The following is a 19,860-nucleotide window of genomic DNA, read 5'->3' on the forward strand; positions in this document are numbered from 1 at the left end:
CTCCTGCCTGGACTCCCTTAAGCAAAGAAGCTCAACTCTTGACCTTAGTCCTATAAACCAAGTCACTGAGAGCCCTCCATAGGCATGGTGGCAGCGAAACAGAGCTCCAGGGGTAAATTTGGTCCCAAGAACTGCTATGCAGGCCAATTGTAACCAACCTGTTTGCCTAACCCAGAGCCTCCCCTGTGGACATTGTTTTTGTGATAAACCTAAAGGCCAGGACATCTTTCTTGGGCTCAGTCCCTAGCTGCTCAGCTCAAAGCACCAACATGAGGTGGGCTAGGCAAGGGTAGAAGCAGCAGCAGATATACCCTTCAGGGAGAAGTTCCATAGCCTGATTCCCATTCCATTGGGCAGAGAACCCCACTCACTGCTTAAGGAGGATTAAGAGCCTCAGGTTTGAGAGTTCTACGGGATACCACCATGACCCTAAACAACCAGATGACCCCAAAGAGAGAAGGTACCAGGAAGGAAGGGCCTATAGATAAAATCTAAACCATTTATGGCAACAGACAAGGCTAGGTGTATGGAGCCAGCATCCTCACTGGCTACTCTCTGAGGTTCTTGGCCTAATCAGTTATTAGGGTGACCTGAACATGAGCAGGGGTATCTATAGGGTCCAGAAGCCTGGAGAGTTCAGTACCACAAGTGAGTGGAAGAGTCACAACCAGGGCTCTCTTGCCCAAGGCAAACTACTTTGGGGTGAGGACAGGGGCCACAGCATGACCCCTCAAAACAGCATACCTAGGTAACAGGTGGTACAGCCACCATAAGTCTCAGCTGGCACCTGGGGAGGGGCAGTCCTAGCGGGCACTGCGCATGCCCTTCTGGTCCAGAGAGTACACCAGGGAGGAGTCGCCAGAGCTGACTTTGGCAATGCCAACGCAGCAGAAGCCAGATGGGCAGGCACAGGGCCCAGTGTTCTCCCCTAGCACTCTAAGCATCCACATCTGGACCAGACTCTTGGAAGAGCGACTGCTTTCTCAGGTTGAGCCGAGCACACTTAGGGCATGTAGTTGAATTGTCATAGTAGCAATCCCTGGAGGCAGAAAGACAGACATATAAAATTCTACCACTGGACCCTTAGAAGCTTACTATGTGAGCTCCTATTCCCCTTGTACAAAGGGGCAAAGCAGCTCAGATGTTCACTTCCATAGGTCATAAGCAAGGTTGGCATCCAAGTATGACATGACCTATGTATGGTAAATGCTTGTGCAGTATACTGGTCTCTATTAAAGGACATTCATGTTACATTATCTGGACAATGCAGACCTCCAGCTTCCACATTCAAGCTCCAAGTTTCTTTTTGTTTTGTTTTGTTTTGTTTGCCAGTCATGGGGCTTAAACTCTGGGTTTGGGTGCTTTCCCTAAGCTCTTCAGCTCAAGGCCAGTGCTCTATCACTTTGAGCCACAGTGCCACTTCCAGCTTTCCGGTGATTAATCGGAGATAAGAGTCTTACAGGCTTTCATGCCCAGGATGGCTTTGAATCATGAATCTCCGATTTCAGCCTCCTGAATAGCTATGATTACAGGCATGAGCCTTCAAGTATGGTTCCCAAACTGTGTGTCAAGGCATACCAGGGATCAGCAGTGTACACAGAGATCTATAGGTTCATTTGGACATGTGAAGAGAATGTAGACAGAATGCATGTTCAAATTCAGCGGTACTTGACATGTGTCCAACACATGTTTCAACAAGAGTTTTTACTACTTCCCTTTTTGTGACAATTGGCTTTGAAGAGCTGATATTTCAGCAGTTGCTACCATATACCAAGGTCAGGGCAAAAAAAATAAATAAATAAAATCAGTGTGAACAGAAATAGGGATGAAAGGCTCATCCAACTCCAGAGACCAGCAGATGAATGTGTGTGTGTGTGTGTGTGTGTGTGTGTGTGTGTGTGTAAGAAATTGTGCTTTGGAGCCAGGCACAGTGGCTCATGCCTCTAATCCTAGCTACACCAGAAACTGAGATCTGAAGATCACTGTTCAAAACCAGCTCGGGCACTAGAGACCGTGAGACTCTTATCTCCAATTAACCACTAGAAAACAGGAAGTGGGGCTGTGTCTCAAGGGGTAGGGCAGTAGCCTTGAGCTGAAGGGCTCAGAGATAGTGCCCAGGCCCTGAGTTCAAACCCCATGACCCACAAAAAAAAAGAAAGAAAGAAGAAAGAAAGAAATTGTGCTTTGGATCGCACCAATAATCCTAGTTATTCAGGAGGCTGAGATCTGAGGATCAAAACCAGTCCAATCAGACAAATCTGTGAGTCTCTATCCCTAGTTAACCAAAAAAAAAAAAAAAAAAAAAAAACCCAGAAGGGGCCGGGAGTTTGGCCTAGTGGTAGAGTGCTTGCCTAGCATGCATGAAGACCCGGGTTCGATTCCTCGGTCCCACATACATAGAAAAAAGCCGGAAGTGGTGCTGAAGCTCAAGTGGTAGAGCTCTAGCCTTGAGAAAGTCCAAGGACAGTGCTCAGACCCTGAGCCCAAGCCCAGGACTGGCAAAAACAAACAAACAAACAAACAAAAAAACCCAGAAGTGTTTCTGTGGCTCAAGTGGTATAGCATCAGCTTTGCAAAAAGCTATGGAAGAATTTGAGGGTCTAAGTTCAAGTCCTAATACCAGTACAAAGAAAAAAGAAAAAGAAAAATAAATTGTGCTTATTGCAAAATGAAGCTTAAATTTTTTTCTAACTTATGTGTGTTATTTTTCTAAAATAGCCACTAAATATGCAGGATATAATTCTCATAACATTATTTAAACATAAGTACTTAGTAAACAAAAGTATTAGGTATTTCTTTTTTTTTTTTTTTTTGCCAGTTCTGGGGCTTAAACTCAGGTTGTGAGCACTGTCCTTGGGATTTCCACAAGGCTAGCACTCTACCACTTGAGCTACAGCACCACTACTTCCAGCTTTTCTATGTATGTGGTACCGAGGAATAAAACCCGGGTCTTCATGCATTCTAGGCAAGCTCTCTACCACTAGGCCAAACTCCCAGCCCCAGTATTAGGTATTTCTTCTGAACCTAGGACACCGGAAAAGGCATTGAAATATGAAGGATGTCAGAAGCTAGAATGTTTGGGCACCTCTGCCCTATACCGACTTAAGAGTGACTTCACTGCTAGTACAGACTGAATGAGTGCAGATGCCGTTATGACCCTTCTCCAGCCCACAAGCATTCGTTTCTAATAGAATTGTTACATATAGACCTCAGTTGCCACTCTGGCTCAGGATCAGCAAAGGGCTTTCAAAACTAGGTCCAAATGTTAGTCTCCCTCTCTTTTAGGGACAGCAGTGCCTGCTTCCTCAAGACCAGATGCAGCTGAGACCAAGGAAAGAAAATAGAGGGAGGGGCCTGGGTCACACCCACCTGTGGAAGACTGCGGAGCAGTCCATGCACACAGATGTGTGGCTGTCAAACGGGAACAGCACGTCACCTTCTCTGCAGAGCTCACACACAAAGCCTTTCGCCTGACACCGCTGGTGGAGAGGGGGAAACAGTGTGGAAAGGTTAGAGGATATAAGTAGATAAGTGCTAGCTCTGGCCAGGGATACTGGAGCAGGCTGCTTCTCCTGCTCATTGTAGCCCCCCAAGACTAGGGGCCCAGGAAAGTGGCCTGGGGTCTCCTATGGATACCAGAGTGGGCGAGCAGACCCACCTCGCAGTCCAGCTTGATGTGCTTGGCGAAGAGAGTGTGGATCTCAGTAAGCGAACAGCCAAGGCGGCCCATGTTCACATCCAAGAGGTCCTGGATTGAGTACATCTCATCGTTCTCCACAAAATGCTGCCGGTCCTGGAGCTGCCAAGTCCCAGGAGCTATGACCCCAAGCACAGACAAAGGGACCCTCCCACGGCCTTCCCGTGACTGCTCCCAGGGTCCAGGCCATATCTCTTCACCAGGTCCAGCAGATACCATGGTGTGAACAGCCCCCGCCAAGAGCAACTAGGAGCCTCCAAAGACATGAGGCCCTTGGAGGGAGTCCTAAAAGCAGAATTAGGGAGCCCGGGGAAAACAAAGCAGGAAAACAGGGCCAGGGCCATGTTTCCTGATCTGTGTAACCCAGCTTCCCAAAACATACTCTTCTTACTCCTATAATTCTGCCTGCAAGCACTCTGGTCCCCACTCACTAGGCCTCACCCCAATCTGGTCTCCCTGTTTAACACCTCCTCAGTACTCCCCAATCCTTCCTCAACTTTGTCATGTCCACGTTGCTCACCACCCTGACATATACTTCCAAACCGATGGGAACTCTGCAAGGCAAAGATTCCTGCCTGTTTTTCTCATTGCTTCCCAGAATCTAGACCAGTGCCTGTGAATACTGAATACATACATAATGAACTCATGAAAACTTGTGCTTTGTTCAACTGGCCTGAGGTGGATGTCTACCTCCACACAGAATCACTAAAAAGTTGCAGACAATGTTTTTCTCAGTTCCCAAACTGAGATCATCAGAGTTTTGAGGTTAGGATACCTAACAGCTTATTATAGAACTAATATTCCTGAGACAGGGTTTGGGAAATGACTAAAAGTACAATATAGGGGCCGGGAGTTTGGCCTAGTGGTAGAGTGCTTGCCTAGCATGCATGAAGACCCGGGTTCGATTCCTCGGTACCACATACATAGAAAAAAGCCAGAAGTGGTGCTGAGGCTCAAGTGGTAGAGCTCTAGCCTTGAGAAAGTCCAAGGACAGTGCTCAGGCCCTGAGCTCAAGCCCAGGACTGGCAAAAAAAATAAATAAATAAATAAATAAATAAAAGTACAATATATTCAGCTCCCAATTTGTCCGAGAAGTTCTGAGTCTAAGGTACCCCATCACTGCTGGGGCCATTTCCGCCAGCAGTCTCACCTGCAGCAGCAGACGTGCCTCCATGGCTTCCTTGCAAGTGATGAAGTACGGCTTCATGAGCAGGATGTCCTGGCGCAACTTCTGTGGAGAAAGGCAACAGATAGGCCTCAGCCAGGTCAGAAGGCTGGGCCTCAACCACGACTTCATTGTCCAAGTTTTGTTTTTTTGTTTTTTTTTTTTTGCCAGTCCTGGCCTTGAGCTCAGGGCCTGAGCGCTGTCCTTGGACTTTCTCAAGGCTAAAGCTCTACCACTTGAGCCTCAGCACCACTTCCGGCTTTTTTCTATGTATGTGGTACCAAGGAATTGAACCCGGGTCTTCATGCATGCTAGGCAAGCACTTTAACCACTAGGCCAAACTCCCGGCCCTGTCCTAGCTTTACAAGGTATCCTCAGCCCATGGGTATCAGCAGGATCAACAGGGACTGGGGTAAGTATCTTTGGGCTCCAATCTGAGTGCTACAGAGAAACTCAAGTGCAAATCTCAGCTTCTAGACCACCCAAGACTTTCAAGTTCATTTGCCATCACCCATGGGATTCTCCATGCATTCATTTACTCTCGCAAGCATGTAAAATGGCCTGTCCAAGAGCCAGCAGGCTGTGGAACAGCACACGGAGGCTGAGTCCTACTCAAATCTCACATTCCTCGTCAGCCCTGCGATCTTGGCAATTCATTCCGCTCTGCCTGCTCTTCCCCACTAACATGGAACTGGACTTCATTCCACTGCCTTCCCGCAACAGCATCAGCTCCTGTTGGACTGGAATAGCTGGATCTGCACTTTAGATAAAATTGGCCATCACGTGGCTCAAGTAGTAGAGTACTTGCTTGGCAAGAGCAAGGTCCTAAGTTCAAAGCCAATACAAGACAGTGATGGGAAAAAACAAGCCACTGAAAAGTAGTCTGAGCTAGGATTGCTGTAGTTGTAAAGGGAACACAAAATTCAAAGATAAGATGCAGAAAGAGAATGGAGACTATTTCAATAATTTTGCATAGCAATTGTATATTGAAATAATGTTTTGGACATATTGAATTAAATATATTATATTGGTCCTGATAGTGCACATTTGTAGTACTCAGCACTCAGGAGGTGAAGTTCAGAAGTTCAAGGCTTCAAGGACAGGGATGATATTGCCGGATACTAGAGGCTCACACCTGTAATCCAGGCTACTCAGGTGGCTGAGGTCTAAGGATCATGGCTCAAATCTAGCCCAGACAGAAAAGTCCACAAGACTCTTATCTCCAATTAACCACCAGAAAGTCAGAAGTGGTGCTATGGCTCAAATAGTAGAGAGCCAGTTTTGAGCAAAAAAGTTCAGGGAGGGCCAGGAGTGTAGCCTAGTGGTAGAGTGCTTGCCTAGGATGCACAAGGCCCGAGGTTCAATTTCTCAGTACCACATACACAGAAAAAGCCAGAAATGCTGCTGTGGCTCAAATGGCAGAGCCCTAACCTTCAGCAAAAGTGCTCAAAGATAGTGCTCAGGCCCTGAGGTCAAGACCCAAGACTGACAAAAAAAAAAAAAAAAAAAAACAAACTCAGGGACAACACCCAGGTCCTGAGTTCAAACCCCAGAATCAGCACTAAAATAAAATAGAATAAAAAGGCTACTGGAAAGAAAAAGTGTAACTGTTCCCAAGCTACTGAACATGGTTCTACCATCAAAAGGCCCTGCTGAGATGGCATGCCTCTTTTTCTTTTTTTCTTTTTTACCAGTCCTGGGCTTGAGCTCAGGGCCTGAACAATGTCCTTGGACTTTCTCTAGGCTAGAGCTCTACCACTTGAGCCTCAGCACCACTTCTGGCTTTTTTCTATGCATGTGGTACCAAGGAATTGAACCCGGATCTTCGTGCATGCTAGGCAAGCACTCCACCACTAGGCCACACTCCCGGCCTGGCATGCCTCTTTTATTCAGCACCTCTTGCAGGCCCGGAAAGGGTCCATCTGCTGCCTCACCCATCAGCTCAGGCCCCAGCCTTACCCGGATCTCCACCAGTTCCTCCACATAGTTGAAGAGCAGGGGATTGATCTCGCGGAGCCGGAGCACGGGGCGGGACAGCATTAGTGCCAGGTAGCGCATGCTGCAGCGAGAAACCTGCAGGGGCAGCACACGAATCCTGCCCCTGGGACCGTGGGACCGCCGTGGTCTCCACACCCACACCACACCCCTCTACCTTGCGTGGCTCAAAATCCCAGTTGTGCACGACTCGTGCAGGGATGACAGCCAGGTCATTCCAGTGGCAGTGGCTGCAGTAGTACTGGCCAGTGTAGTCACACTGCCTCGCCTCACTCGGCACACCGCCTGGGAGTGGGTGGGTACGGGTCAGGGTCACAGGACTACAGTCTCCTCCCTGCCCAACAGACCCCTTCTCCCAGATCAAAAGGACAGGAAAGAGCAGGGTGAGCCAGGGGTCCCACTCCACTGCCCGGACCTCCTCCCCCCCCCGCCCCTACCCTGCTTCTCACTGTGGCTTCTCAGCCACCATGCCTGTGTAGATCCCAGCGTACCCTCACTTCTCTCACAAGTAATACAGAACCGCAGGACCATGCTAACTGACTGCTGAAGGGAGTCTGAGCTAACATTTGTTGACATGTCCATCTCATGAAGGAAGCTGTGGCTCCACATGTCTGTGACTGCTGTGATTCTTCTCCCTAGTCCTGTCTGTGTGGGTGCTCTGTGACAAAGGGCCATGCAGAGACCAAACTCGGGCTCTACCTTTAGAGAGACCTGGGCAAGTTATAGACAACTGAAACCTTAGTTTGCTCCAGTGGGAAATAAAGCCGTGCCCGTCGTGACCCTTGGCATTTCAAGATAGGGAACAGAGGCCTTCCTGCCCTCCGGTCAGTCCTCAGCTGTCTAACAGCGTCCAGTCTGCTCTGGGCCTGCTTTGGGAGGACCCTCGTTAGTACTCACGCAAAGAGATGGGAGCCCGGCACTCTGCACAGCGGTAGTCCTGGCTGTCCAGCCCTGTCTCAGGACAGATGTTCAGCTCATACTCGGCCTGATGGCTGACTTTGGCGCTCACACAGGGCTTGGAGACGAGGTGCAGGCACTTGCTGTGACAGCGGTAATAACACCCTGCGATGGGGAGAAGTCACACGGAGAGGTGTCCACACTGACTGTATGCAAACACTCCAGCGTCAAGACAAGCCAGGTGATTCTTCAGGTCCTGGCTCCTCAAAGACCCTTGTGCTCTCATTCAACACTTGCCTTGCCTGTCAATTCTAGACACACACATCAGTAACCAACCTGCTCTTCCCACCCTCAAGCTCAAACTGTGCAAATGGAGTTTCTTCTTTTCCATCTCAATCCTCTTCCCTCATTTCTCACCTAAAATTTCAGTGACTCCAACCTACTGCTAAGACTAAACATCATGAGTCACCTGGCCTCTTCTCTACCTCCTCTACTGTACTTTCAAACTTTCAGCTGGCATTGACCTCAGCCTTCTGTGCATGTGTGGATCCGCAGGGAACGTCTGGGCATCCAACTGCTACCCTACTTACAGAAAAACCCTCAGCTCACTTCTACAATACTTTCAGGTACAATGCTTTAGCTGCTTTGATGACTAGATACCTTGGCCAAGTATCAATGACTCACATCTGTAAAATTAGCTACTCAAAAGATGGAAACTTGAAGGATTAAGGTTTGAAGCCAGCCCAGGCAGAAGAGTCTCTGAGAACCAGAACAATACTGATTAGAGGTTCAAGTAGTAGAGTGACAGCTGTGAGAAAAAAAAATTGAGTGATAAGCCAGGCGTGGTGGCTCAAGCCTGTAATCCTGGCTTCTCAGGAGACTGAGATCTGAGGATCAAGGTTCAAAGCCAGCCTGGGCACAAAAGGACCTGAGACTATTATCTCCAATTAACCTCTAGAAAAGGGAAGTGGGGCTTTGTCCAAGAGTAGGGCAGTAGCCTTGAGCTGAAAAGCCCAGGCCCAGAGTTCAAGCCCCATGACCCACAAAACAAATAATTAAATAAAGAGTGATAAGACAAAGTCCTGAATTCAAGCACAGTACCAATAGATACATATACACTTACACTCACATGCACACACACAAAGACTAGACATTTTAAAGCCTATCTTTCTTCTAGACTGGGCACACATCAACCAGATAGCCTTTGCAGGCCTGCCTCTCAGCTCTACCCCTGACTCTTGACCTCTAAGCATTTGCTTAAGTATCAAATAAGGCTTTTTCAGCAGTACCAACTCAAACACTCAATAAATTTTATTCCCTTTCCCTTTGCCTTACTATGATTGTAATACCAGGTCATTTACTAGTCAGTTTCTCATCCAGAACAGCACATCAAAGGAAAATGTCTACAATGTTCTTGTTGCACTATCCACTGAGACAACCACCAGACTCGTGTGGCTGGTGAGTACTTGAAATGTACATAATACAGTTGAAACTCCTTACCCCATGCATTTAGATTATTCAAACTTGAATAGTCCTGCATGGCTCATGGCCACAATATTGCCAGTGAAGGCAGGCATGTTAATATTTCCATTCTTAACATTTCCAGCACACAGAGTATACTGTCAAGAATTTGCCTGAATATGACCCACATCTGGAATCAGAGCTGTGGCTCCTCTTCCTTACTCGGTGGACTTAGAAAGAGTGAGCTTCCCTCTCAGCCCACCTGTGCACGTGTACCAGGTCTGGATGAGGCCCCAGATGATGGTGCTACATTTGTCACAGGTTTGCTTGACACTCTTGCTCTTCTCCTTGTAGAAGCGGTGCTCAAGGAGGACTCGGATGTTAGGTTCGTCCTCATTAGGGTCCTTTAGGGGAAGTGAAAAAGAAGAATCACAGGTGAACTGGGCTACAGCTTGCTCCTTTTGATCAAGTTCAAGTCATGCCTTTCAGATACTGCTAGGAGCAGAGACTGTGAGCTTCAGCCTAATGCATGTTCTCCTTCCTCCTGTAGCACTACAACAACAGTCATTCAGGTGCTGACAACAAGGTCACGTTACTCTTCTAGCACCCCTGGCCGCCTGTGCTGCCTGGGGCTCAGGGCCTGTGAACACGAGTCTGCCCTTCCCTCTTATTAATTAGATGCAGACCAAGAAGATGTGATGTGAGGCTATCCTGGACCATTCCTCTCAGTGACTGGAAGAAAAACAAAGTAGGATGACCCATTATCTCCAATACCACTAGTTATCATATACATGAAGAAGATCACACACATGCCCTTTAAATCACTGTTTAGGTTGTATTATTATCACAGACTTAACTATTTCCTAATGACTAGTTCATTCTAAATTCCCAGGAGTTAATGAGACAGTACAGAGAGACTCAGATTCAACTCAACGTGATGACTCTGGTGGGGTTTAGACTGTGGGATCCATGTGCAAGCAAGGCTCTCATTAACTTTACTGCTGAGCTGGCTTCAAATCTTGATCCTCAGGTCTCAGCCTCCTGAGTAGCTGACATTACATGTGTGAGCCATTGGAACCCAGCCCACTGTCTTTCTCGATACCATTCCATCTCCACCTCTCGGAGCGCAGAGGAGAGCCAGCCAGTGGGAGGAAATCAGAGGCTACCTTCTTTTTCTGCCTCCTACAATCTCAATCATGGCTCCTGACACCTCCGTGGAGACGGGCCAGCACATACCTTCAGCTCCTGGAGCTTTAGCCGCAGATGAATAAGCCTCACCACAGCGTCTTTCTGCTTCTCTGACTGCTCCGGTAGCTCCAGAATCACCTGCTTACATTCCTCAATTGCCTGCTGCAGCTGCTGAACATCAGAGGCAAGGAAAAGACCCTGCCCAGGTAGGAGGGCTGTAGTCAGATGGCCTCCTAGCAGATTTTCTGTGGAGACTAAGGTTGAATTCAAGGGTGGCCACCTGATGAGGATTCACTGAACACAGCACTGAGCTATCTGGCAGACTTCGACCCCCATGTCCTCAGATGAGGAGATGCTGGTCACTCTGTGCCCTAGCTGGACTGAGGTGCCCACAGGCCTCTGAAGTCCCAAATCGGGATATTTTTCAAAAGAGGAATTCTGGGCTGGCATGGTGATGCACACGAATAATCACAGCATTTGGGAAATAGAAGGCCAGCCTTGATAACATGTCTCCAAAGCAAAAATCCAAACAAAAAAGACAACTTTCAAGGGCTGGAAGGGTATCTCAGTGATAAAGCACTTGCCTAACATGCTACAGGGCCTGAGCTTGATGGCTATCATCCTCTTCATCCTCCTCATCCCCATTCTCTCTCTCCCCTCCACCCACATACACACCACACTCAATCACACTCACACTTCCTTTTTTTTTTTTTTTTTTTTTTTTGCCGGTCCTGGGCTTGAGCTCAGGGCCTGAGCACTGTCCTTGGACTTTCTCAAGGTTAGAGCTCTACCCCTTGAGCCACAGCACCACTTCTGGCTTTTTCTATGTATGTGGCACTGAGGAATCAAACCTGGGTCTTCTTGCATGCTAGGCAAGCACTCTACCACTAGGCCAAAGTCCCGGCCCCTCACACTTCCTTCTTTTGCAAATCCAAATGATTTTTTTGACTACATAGTTTTACTTTTTTTTTTGCCAGTCTTGGGACTTGAACTCAGGACCTGAGCACTGTTCTTGGGCTTTCCTCAAGGCTAGCATTCTACCACTGGAGCCACAGCTTTTCTATATATGTGATATCAAGGACTCAAACCCTGGTCTTCCCATTCTACCACCAGGCCAAACTCCTGACCCCACAGTTTCATTTCTACAGAGCTGTTCTTTAGAGGGGAGCTAAGGAAATTTTATTTACTGTCATGAGAAAAAGGACATGGCCCCTCGTTGAATTGTTAGGCCCAAGCAGATACCAGCAACACTGTGCAGGTGTAGAGTTGGCACTTCTTGGGACTGGGAGTTTGGCCTAGTGGTAGAGTGCCTGCCTAGCATACATAAAGACCTGGGTTTGATTCCTCGGTACCACATACATTGAAAAGCCGGAAATGGTGCTATGGCTCAAGTGGTAGAGCTCTAGCCTTGAGGAAAAACCCCAAAGACAGTGCTCAGGCCCTGAGATAAAGCTCAGGACTGGCAAAAAATAAAAAGACTTGGTACTTCTTTTCTTTGCATGTGTGCCAGTTTATGGGGCTTAAACTTAAGGCCTGGGTGCTGTCTCTGAGCTTTTTTTTTTTTTGGCCAGTCCTGGGGACTGAACTCAGGTCCTGGGCACTGTCCTTGGGCTTTCCTCAAAGCTAGTGCTCTACCACTTGAGCCACAGCACCATTTCCAGCTTTTCTATGTATGTGATACTGAGGAATCAAACCCGGTTCTTCATGCATGAAGAAGTGCATGCTTGGCCAGCACTCTACCACTAGGCCAAACTCTTAGCCTCTGTCTCTAAGCTTTTATGCTAAAAACTAGTGCTGTACCACTTGAGCCACAAAAGCGCTACTTCCAGCTCTTTGGTGGTTGCATGTAGAGTCTCTCAGAGGGAGAAGAAATATCTCAGACTAGGGCCAGGAGTTTGGCCTAGTGGTAGAGTGCTGGCCAAGCATGCACGAAGACCCGGGTGTGATTCCTTGGTACCACATACACAGAAAAAGCCAGAAGTGGTGCTGTGGCTCATGAGGTAGAGCTCTAGCCTTGACAATGCCCAAGGACAGTGGTCAGGCTCTAAGATCATGTCCCAGGACTGGCAAAAAGAAAGGGGAAAAAAAAGAAAAGAAAGAAATATTTCAGACTATCTACCTAGACCTAAGCTGACCCTAATTTCCCTCTGAGAATAGAGCCAGGGTTATGTAGGATGGGGAGACTGGGGCAGCTGTGATTGATGGCGGAACTTCACGGAGATGGGAAATTGCACCTCTAGCTCTTGTGAGTGCTTTGAACCAGCAGCCCTGCTCCCAGGACCCTGGAAATCAGGAAGCTGCAGACCTCAACATCTCAGGGCCTAGGCCCCTCCCCTCCCAGGCCCCCAAACATTACCACAGGACGAGAGAAGTGGTCCTCAGACAGGCCAAGATCCATCATGCGCTCAGGGCAGTGGAACTCAGGCTCCCTCGGGGACAACTCAGGCAGAATCTCTGATGGAAGAGGAAGGCATGGAGGGAGGCAGAGAGAAGAGGGGAGAAAAGTCATCTTGCTCTTCCTGCTAATAGACCCTCACAAAAGCAAATGGAGTGGCTAGAGCTGGAAAGGAAATACAGGGAGTCCATGGGAAGGCCTAGGGGAGGGAGGGAGAAGCTGGATTCTACACATCTGTCTCATATGCATTTGGAAAGAAATCCAGCTTTTTGTCAGATAGGAAAGATGAGATGGAATGTCAGGCATTTTGATGGACTGAAAGAGACAAAGAAGTTAACACTATCAGGCTGGGAATGTGGTTTAGTGGTAGAGTACTTCCTTTGAGCAAAAGAACCTTAAGGACAGTGCCCAGGCTCTGAGTTCAAGCCCCATGACCGGCAAAAAAAATAAAAATAAAAATAGATAGACAGCATTATATCTGGGATGCTGGGGTAACAACCTGTAATCCTGTTTACATAAGAGGCAGAAATTCATTGGATGATGGTATGATGGTTCAAGGCTAATCCAGGCAAAAAGTTTATGAGAGGGCTGGGAATGTGGCTTAGTGGTTGTCTAGCTTACATGAAGCCCTGGGCTTGATTCCTCACTACCATATACATAGAAAAGGCCAGAAGCGGTGCTATGGCTTGAGAGATACCACTTGAGCCACAATACTGATTCTAGCTTTCTCTAAATATTTTATTGAAGTTAAGAGTCTCAGCCAAGGGCCAGGAGTTTGGCCTACTGGTAAGAGTGCTTGCCTAGCATGCACAAAGACCCGAGTTTGATTCCTTAGTACCACAGAAAAAGCCAGAAGTGATGCTGTGGGTCAAGTAATAGAGCTCTAGCCTTGAGAAGGCCCAAAGACAGTGTTTAGGTCCTGAGTTCAGTCCCCAAGACAGGCATAAATAAATAAATAAGAGTCCCAGCTGAGCCAGGCACGGTGGCTCATGCCTGTAATCCTAGCTACTCAGGAGGCTGAGGTTTGAGGATCATAGCTCAAAGCCAGCCTAAGCACTGAAGTTTGTGAGACTTTTATCTCCAATTAACGACCAGAAAACCAGAAGTGGCACTGTGGCTCAAGGGGTAGGGCGGTAGCCTTGAGCTAAAAAGCTCAAGGACAGTGCCCAAGCCCAGAGTTCAAGTCCCATGACCAAAAATAGTGTCACAGCCTTTCCTGCACAGACTTGCTTCGAACTTCAATCCTCTAATTTCATCCTCCTGATTAGCTAGGATTACAAGTGTGAGCCACTGTGCCCAACTTCCCTGGGCATTTTTTGGATTTTATTTTTTTGCCAGTCCTGGGGCTTGAACTCAGGGCCTGTGCACTGTCCTGGGGCTTTCCCCAAGGCTAGAGCTCTACCACTTGAGTCACAGCACCATTTTCGGCTTTTTCTGTGTATGTGCTACCGAGGAATCAAACAAACCCAGGGCTCCATGTGAGCTAGGCAGGGACTCTACCACTAGGCACGCTCCCAGTCTCCCCTGGGCAGTTTTACTCAACACTAGTACTCTACTACTTGAGCCACAGCTCCACTTTCCATTCTTGTGGGTGTTGGGTAGTTAGCTGGGGAAAGAGTCTGACAGACTTTCCGGCTCAGGCATTCAACAGTGATCCTTGGATCTCAGCCTGCTGAGTGTCTAGGCTCATAAGTCACCCATACCCAGCCCCAAGTAATTACGGATGAAGTTAGTATGCAGGGCAGCACAGAGGTGGTGGAGCCTGAGCGGCTCCCATCACCCGCACCCCCACGGCTCACCCTCAGACGCAGTGTCCTCAGCCTCCTCACTGGAGCCCGGTTCATGCTGCCTCGGCCCAAGTTGCTTGTTGAAGGGGTTGAGATGGGCCTGCCGGAACCGGGCCAGCTTCTCATCATATTCCATAGCATCCCACCTGCAGGACAGAGCTCTGCCAGGTAAGCACCCAGGCCTTGGATAGCTTGGTAGCTCCCCCTCCCTCCCTCCCCCCTCCCCCTCCCTCCCCCTCCCTCCCCCCTCCCCTTCCCTCCCTCCTCTTTCCCTCCCCCTCCTTCACCCTCCCTCCTCCCTCCCCCATCTCTCCCTCCCCCTCCCTCTGCCAGTCCTGAGGCTTGAATTCAAGGCCTGGGCACTGTCCTTGCACACTGCTTGCTCAAGGCTAGCACTCTGCCACTTGAGCCGCAGCGCCATTTCCCGGGGACTCGAACCCGGGGCTTCGTGCGTGCTCACCGCCAGCCTTGTCTTAGAGGGGCGAGGAGGTCTCTTGCCCCTCCCCCCGCGGGGAAGAGGCCCGGCTCGGTCTACACCCGTCCTGCGGCGCAGACTCACCCCAGGCCCGGCCTCCCGGCCAGGGCTGCCTCGGGCCTGGGTGCTGCAGGGCTCCAGACCCAGCGCGCGCCGCGCAGCCCCGGCCGCCGCGCCTCGCGCCCCGCGCCCCGACGCCGGGGCCCCGCCAGCCCTGCGGACAGCTCGGGCCCCGGAGGCCGCGGGGCTGCTGACGGCTCCGCACCCGCGTGTCCGCCGCGACGCCGGGGCGGGGGAGGCCGGGGAGGCCGGGAGTCCGGGGAGCGGGGAGGCCGGAGAGCCGGGGAGCCGGGGAGCCGGGGGTCCGGAGAGCCGGGGAACCGGGGGTCCGGGGAGCCGGGGAGGCCGGGGAGCCGGGGAGCCGGGACCGCGCGCGCTCGGAGGCCAGGCCCCGCCAGCCCAGCACTCAGCCGGGGCCCGGAGCCAGCCCGCCGCTCACCTGCCTGCCAGCGCCGCTACATCGTAACCCGCCCGGCCGCCATCGCTGCGGTGCAACCCGCCCGGCTGCCGGGTTGCCCGCGGCTCCGCGGCTCCGCGGCTCGCTGCCGCCGCCTCCGGCCCGGAGGACCAGGGCGCCGGGTCCGCCCGCCCCGCCCCGCCCCGAGTCCGGCTTCAAACCAGACGGCGTCTTCCGTGGCCAGTCCTGGGCGGGAGCCTCGGCATCACTGCTCTTTCTGTGTATGCGGCACCGAGGACTCGAACCCGGGTCTTCACGCCTTCAAGGCAAGCGCTCCAGCACCAGGCCGCGCTCCTCCACCACCAAGCCGAGCTCCTCCACCACCAGGCAGCGCTCCTCCACCACCAAGCCGAGCTCCTCCACCACCAGGCAGCGCTCCTCCACCACCAAGCCGAGCTCCTCCACCACCAGGCCTCGCTCCTCCACCACCAAGCCGAGCTCCTCCACCACCAGGCAGCGCTCCAGCACCAGGCCGCGCTCCTCCACCGCCAGGCCTCGCTCCTCCACCACCAAGCCGAGCTCCTCCACCACCAGGCCGTGCTCCTCCACCACCACGCAGCACCAATGTTTAAGTCGCTAACGCTCTCTAGGTGCAGGGCTCCCCTGGTAACCCTGCCTCCTCAGCAGGCTGAGGTCTGCGGTCCATGGTCCCAAGCCAGCCCTGAGAGGCTTACCTCCAGTAAACTACTCAGAAAAAGGCAGATGTGGCCCTGTGGCCCAGGTGGCAGAGTGTTAGCCTCGATCACAGGGTCTGGGGACCACAGCCAGACCCACCCTTCAAGACCCAGGACTGGGGGCGGGGGAGCCATCCAGCTGTTTAGGGAGAGGGTCAACATGAAGGCCATCCAAGGACCCTGTGAACCCTGTGCTGATTCACGCCCTGTACAGAGAAACTGATGCCTACACAGGCTGTGGAGCTGTTCAGTGGAGAGGCAACGGAAGTGGAGGGGTGGAACTTGTGACTGTAGAAGCCTGCATATCTCTATCATCATCGATCATCTATCAGTCTACCCTATCAGTCACCTGTCTATCTGTCATATACACACACATTCACGGGTGTGACCCTCCCATGCCTGGCTAGAGAAGGAGGGCCCTGGATGCTGACTTAACAAACTCCATTTGTCATTTTCTGTCTTTTTTTTTCTTTTTTCCTTCTAAGTGGCTTTCTCCTACCATCATCTTGGGACATTACAAAAGACAGAATCAAGGAATAAATATGTATAATAACAGCCCAAACTTCCCTCAGACAACCAATACCTTCTTAGAACCAGACACCACTGGAACATCCTTTCTAGTCAGCCAGAAAACACACTTGACCTGGGCCACATAATCACCCCCCAATCCACAACTCACCCCCCCAACCCACAACTCACCCCTCAACCCACAACTCACTCCCCAACCCACAACTCACCCCTCAAGCCTACAACTCACCCCTCAAACCCACAACTCACCCCTCGACCACAACTCACCCCCTGACCCACAACTCACCCCTCGACCCACAACTCACACCTCAACCCACAACTCACCCACTGACCAACAACTCACCCCTCAAACCACAACTCACCCCTCACACCCACAACTCACCCCTCAAACCCATAACTCACCGCTAAATCCACAACTCACCCCTAAACCCACAACTCACCCCTAAATCCACAACTCACCCCTCAAACCCACAACTCACACCTCGACCCACAACTCACCCCTCAACCCACAACTTACACCTCGACCCACAACTCACCCCCTGACCCACAACTCACCCCTCTACCCACAACTCACACCTCAACCCACAACTCACACCTCAACCCACAACTCACCCCTCAAACCACAACTCACCCCTCAAACCCACAACTCACCCCTCAAACCCATAACTCACCCCTAAATCCACAACTCACCCCTCAAACCCATAACACACCCTAAACCCACAACTCACCCCTAAATCCACAACTCACCCCTCAAACCCACAACTTACCCCTCAACCTATAACTCACCCCTCAAACCCACAACACACCTCTCAAACCCACAACTCACCCCTTAAACCACAACTCACCCCTCAACCCACAATCCCGCACAACACATGCCAACATCCAGAAGGCAATCTCAGGGCCAGAGTCCCTAGTCTTCCCGACATGGCTGTGTCCTGGGCCATTTTCTGTTCAGCTTACGTCACAGTCTGTTCCTTCAGGTCTGCGTCTGGATGCTGGAGTCTCTGTCTCTGTCCCTCATCTTCCTGACATGGCTGTGTCCTGGGCCATTTTCTGTTCAGCTCACCTCACAGGCTGCTCCTCCAGGGCTGCGTCTGGATGCTGGAGTGCTCTGTCTCTGCACTGGACTCCTTATCCCTTCTCTGTTCATCCCTTCCCTTCCAATTGCATTTAGGAGATGATGTAGGAAACCTCTTTGCTACCAGCTCCACAGTGGGGACCCCAGTAAGCACCATCTCAGAAAACCACACGGACACAGCCATGTAGGAGAAAGAAAACTTTATTGTCCACCAAAGCAGACAGGCTAACCTCTCATAGGATAAAGAACAGCAAGTTGCTCTCAGGCAGTGGAGATAGTTAGAGGGTGCAGGGGACTGCAGGCCAGAGAAGGGGCTAGAAACTGGAGATAACAGTCAGCCAAAGCAAAACATCCTGTAGTTAGCCTGTAGCCAGGGAAACATGCTGTATCTGGGACACAGCCAAACCAATGCGCTGTACAGGTGGCCATAGCCAGGGGAAGCCTTCTATATTGGGGCACATAGTCAGGTCCAGGCACCTGGCAGCTAGACACTTGAAATAGCATGTGACTGGGAATGGGCATCTGGACTATGGTGACAGCGTGTCACTGATGCCGTTTGGGGGGGAATGGGTAACTGTGGATGACCCATGATGGAGGCTGTCAACCTAGAATGGGGCCAATATGCCCACGACCCCTTCACTACCAATCTTTATAACTCCCCTCCTGCAGTGCTCAGGACCAGCCCCCTGGACGGCCTGGTAACAATCTCCTCCTCAGCCCCACCTAAGTCCCTGAGGCATGTATAGCACGCTAATCCGTGAGCACCTTTGGCCCCCAATCGCTCCCTACCTTGCTTCTGTACTAGGTGAATCCACCTCTTCTGGTATGCCCTGCTCCAGCCAAATAGCAGAATAGAATGCTGGGTCCTCTGCTGTCACCCCTGGAGCTAGAGCTCATGTGATTGCTATTCACACTAGTCTTAACTTCCCACATTCCCAGCCTCCCATCCCGTCTATGTTCAGGATACTCTAGAGCTGGTGTTGTGGTCCATGGCAGACTGCTTATCTAGAACATGAGGACCAAGGGTTTGATGAGATTGGGAGCTTCTAGGAGATTCTATTTGTTGTTTTGGGGTGTGTGTGTGTGTGTGTGTGTGTGTGTGTGTATGCACACACCAGTCCTGGGGTTTGAACTGAGGGCCTGGGTGCTGTCTGTGAACTTTTTTTTTTTTTTTTTTTGGTCAGTCATGGGGCTTGAACTGTTGGCCTAGGCATTGTTCCTGAGCTCTTCAGCTCAAGGCTACCGCCCTACCCCTTGAGCCACAGAGCCCCTTCTGGTTTTCTGGCAGCTCATTGGAGATAAGAGTCTCACAGACTTTTTAGTGCCCAGGCTGGCTTAGAACCATGATCCTCAGATCTCAGCCTCCTGAGTAGCTAGGATTACAAGCATGAGCCACTGCTCCTGGCTTTTTCTGCTTTTTCTTCTAGGTACCTGTGCAACCTGTGCAACCAAACACTGGGGAGCTTGCATATGCAGGGGAAAAAAACATAAAGGGATGGTACAGACCAACATATCACTAGATTATGGTATCATCCCATCTTTTTGGTTATGACCAGTCCCTTCTCAAAGGGTAAGCCTTGATCTCCAACAGTGAAGTGTTTTTCCCAGGAATCCCTTCCCTGCCCACCAGTTCAGACACCAGGCTTCCCCTCCAATGCCAGTGTCAGCAGGGATATCTAACCGGACTCTCGGTGCAGTTGGGCAGCTCTGAGCGTGAGTAGAATCTCAAGAGACCAGGGTGGGGCTAGCTCCTGAGTCAGGAGAGATGCACTATGGGTTTGAAGAGGGGGCGGCTTCTCTCAGGCTTGGTTGCTCCTTCTACAGCTCCTTCCCTTCTTCCTTAGGCAAAATCCTTTCAGATCTCCAACACAGACCTGCCCCAGCGAAGGTTCCAGAGAAGGGCTTCCCCACCAGGTCACTCTGCCCACTCTACTCACCCCTCTGGACCTGCATGGCAACCCTATTTTCCAAAATAAAAGAAAATCTCCAGTACCAGAAAGGGG

At 50.7% G+C, this 19,860-nt stretch overlaps 1 protein-coding gene across 1 annotated transcript; it reads right to left on the reverse strand.

The window, feature by feature from the left end:
• Window positions 1-485: 485 nt before the first annotated feature.
• Window positions 486-15,637, reverse strand: Def8 (differentially expressed in FDCP 8 homolog). The gene is made up of 12 exons (XM_090357075.1): window positions 15,560-15,637; window positions 14,598-14,731; window positions 12,760-12,857; window positions 10,452-10,601; window positions 9,478-9,619; window positions 7,755-7,919; window positions 7,015-7,142; window positions 6,822-6,935; window positions 4,848-4,928; window positions 3,659-3,799; window positions 3,370-3,479; window positions 486-1,039 (listed from the first exon to the last, which is right to left on the reverse strand). The coding sequence occupies exons 2-12, from the start codon at window positions 14,719-14,721 to the stop codon at window positions 937-939; spliced, it is 1,356 nt and encodes a 451-aa protein (XP_090213201.1). The 5' UTR covers window positions 14,722-14,731; window positions 15,560-15,637; the 3' UTR covers window positions 486-936.
• Window positions 15,638-19,860: the final 4,223 nt, after the last annotated feature.

The sequence above is a fragment of the Megascapheus bottae genome, chromosome 24, assembly GCF_031878675.1.
Source record: "Megascapheus bottae isolate mThoBot1 chromosome 24, mThoBot2.hap1, whole genome shotgun sequence".
Taxonomy (NCBI): Eukaryota; Metazoa; Chordata; class Mammalia; order Rodentia; family Geomyidae; genus Megascapheus; species Megascapheus bottae.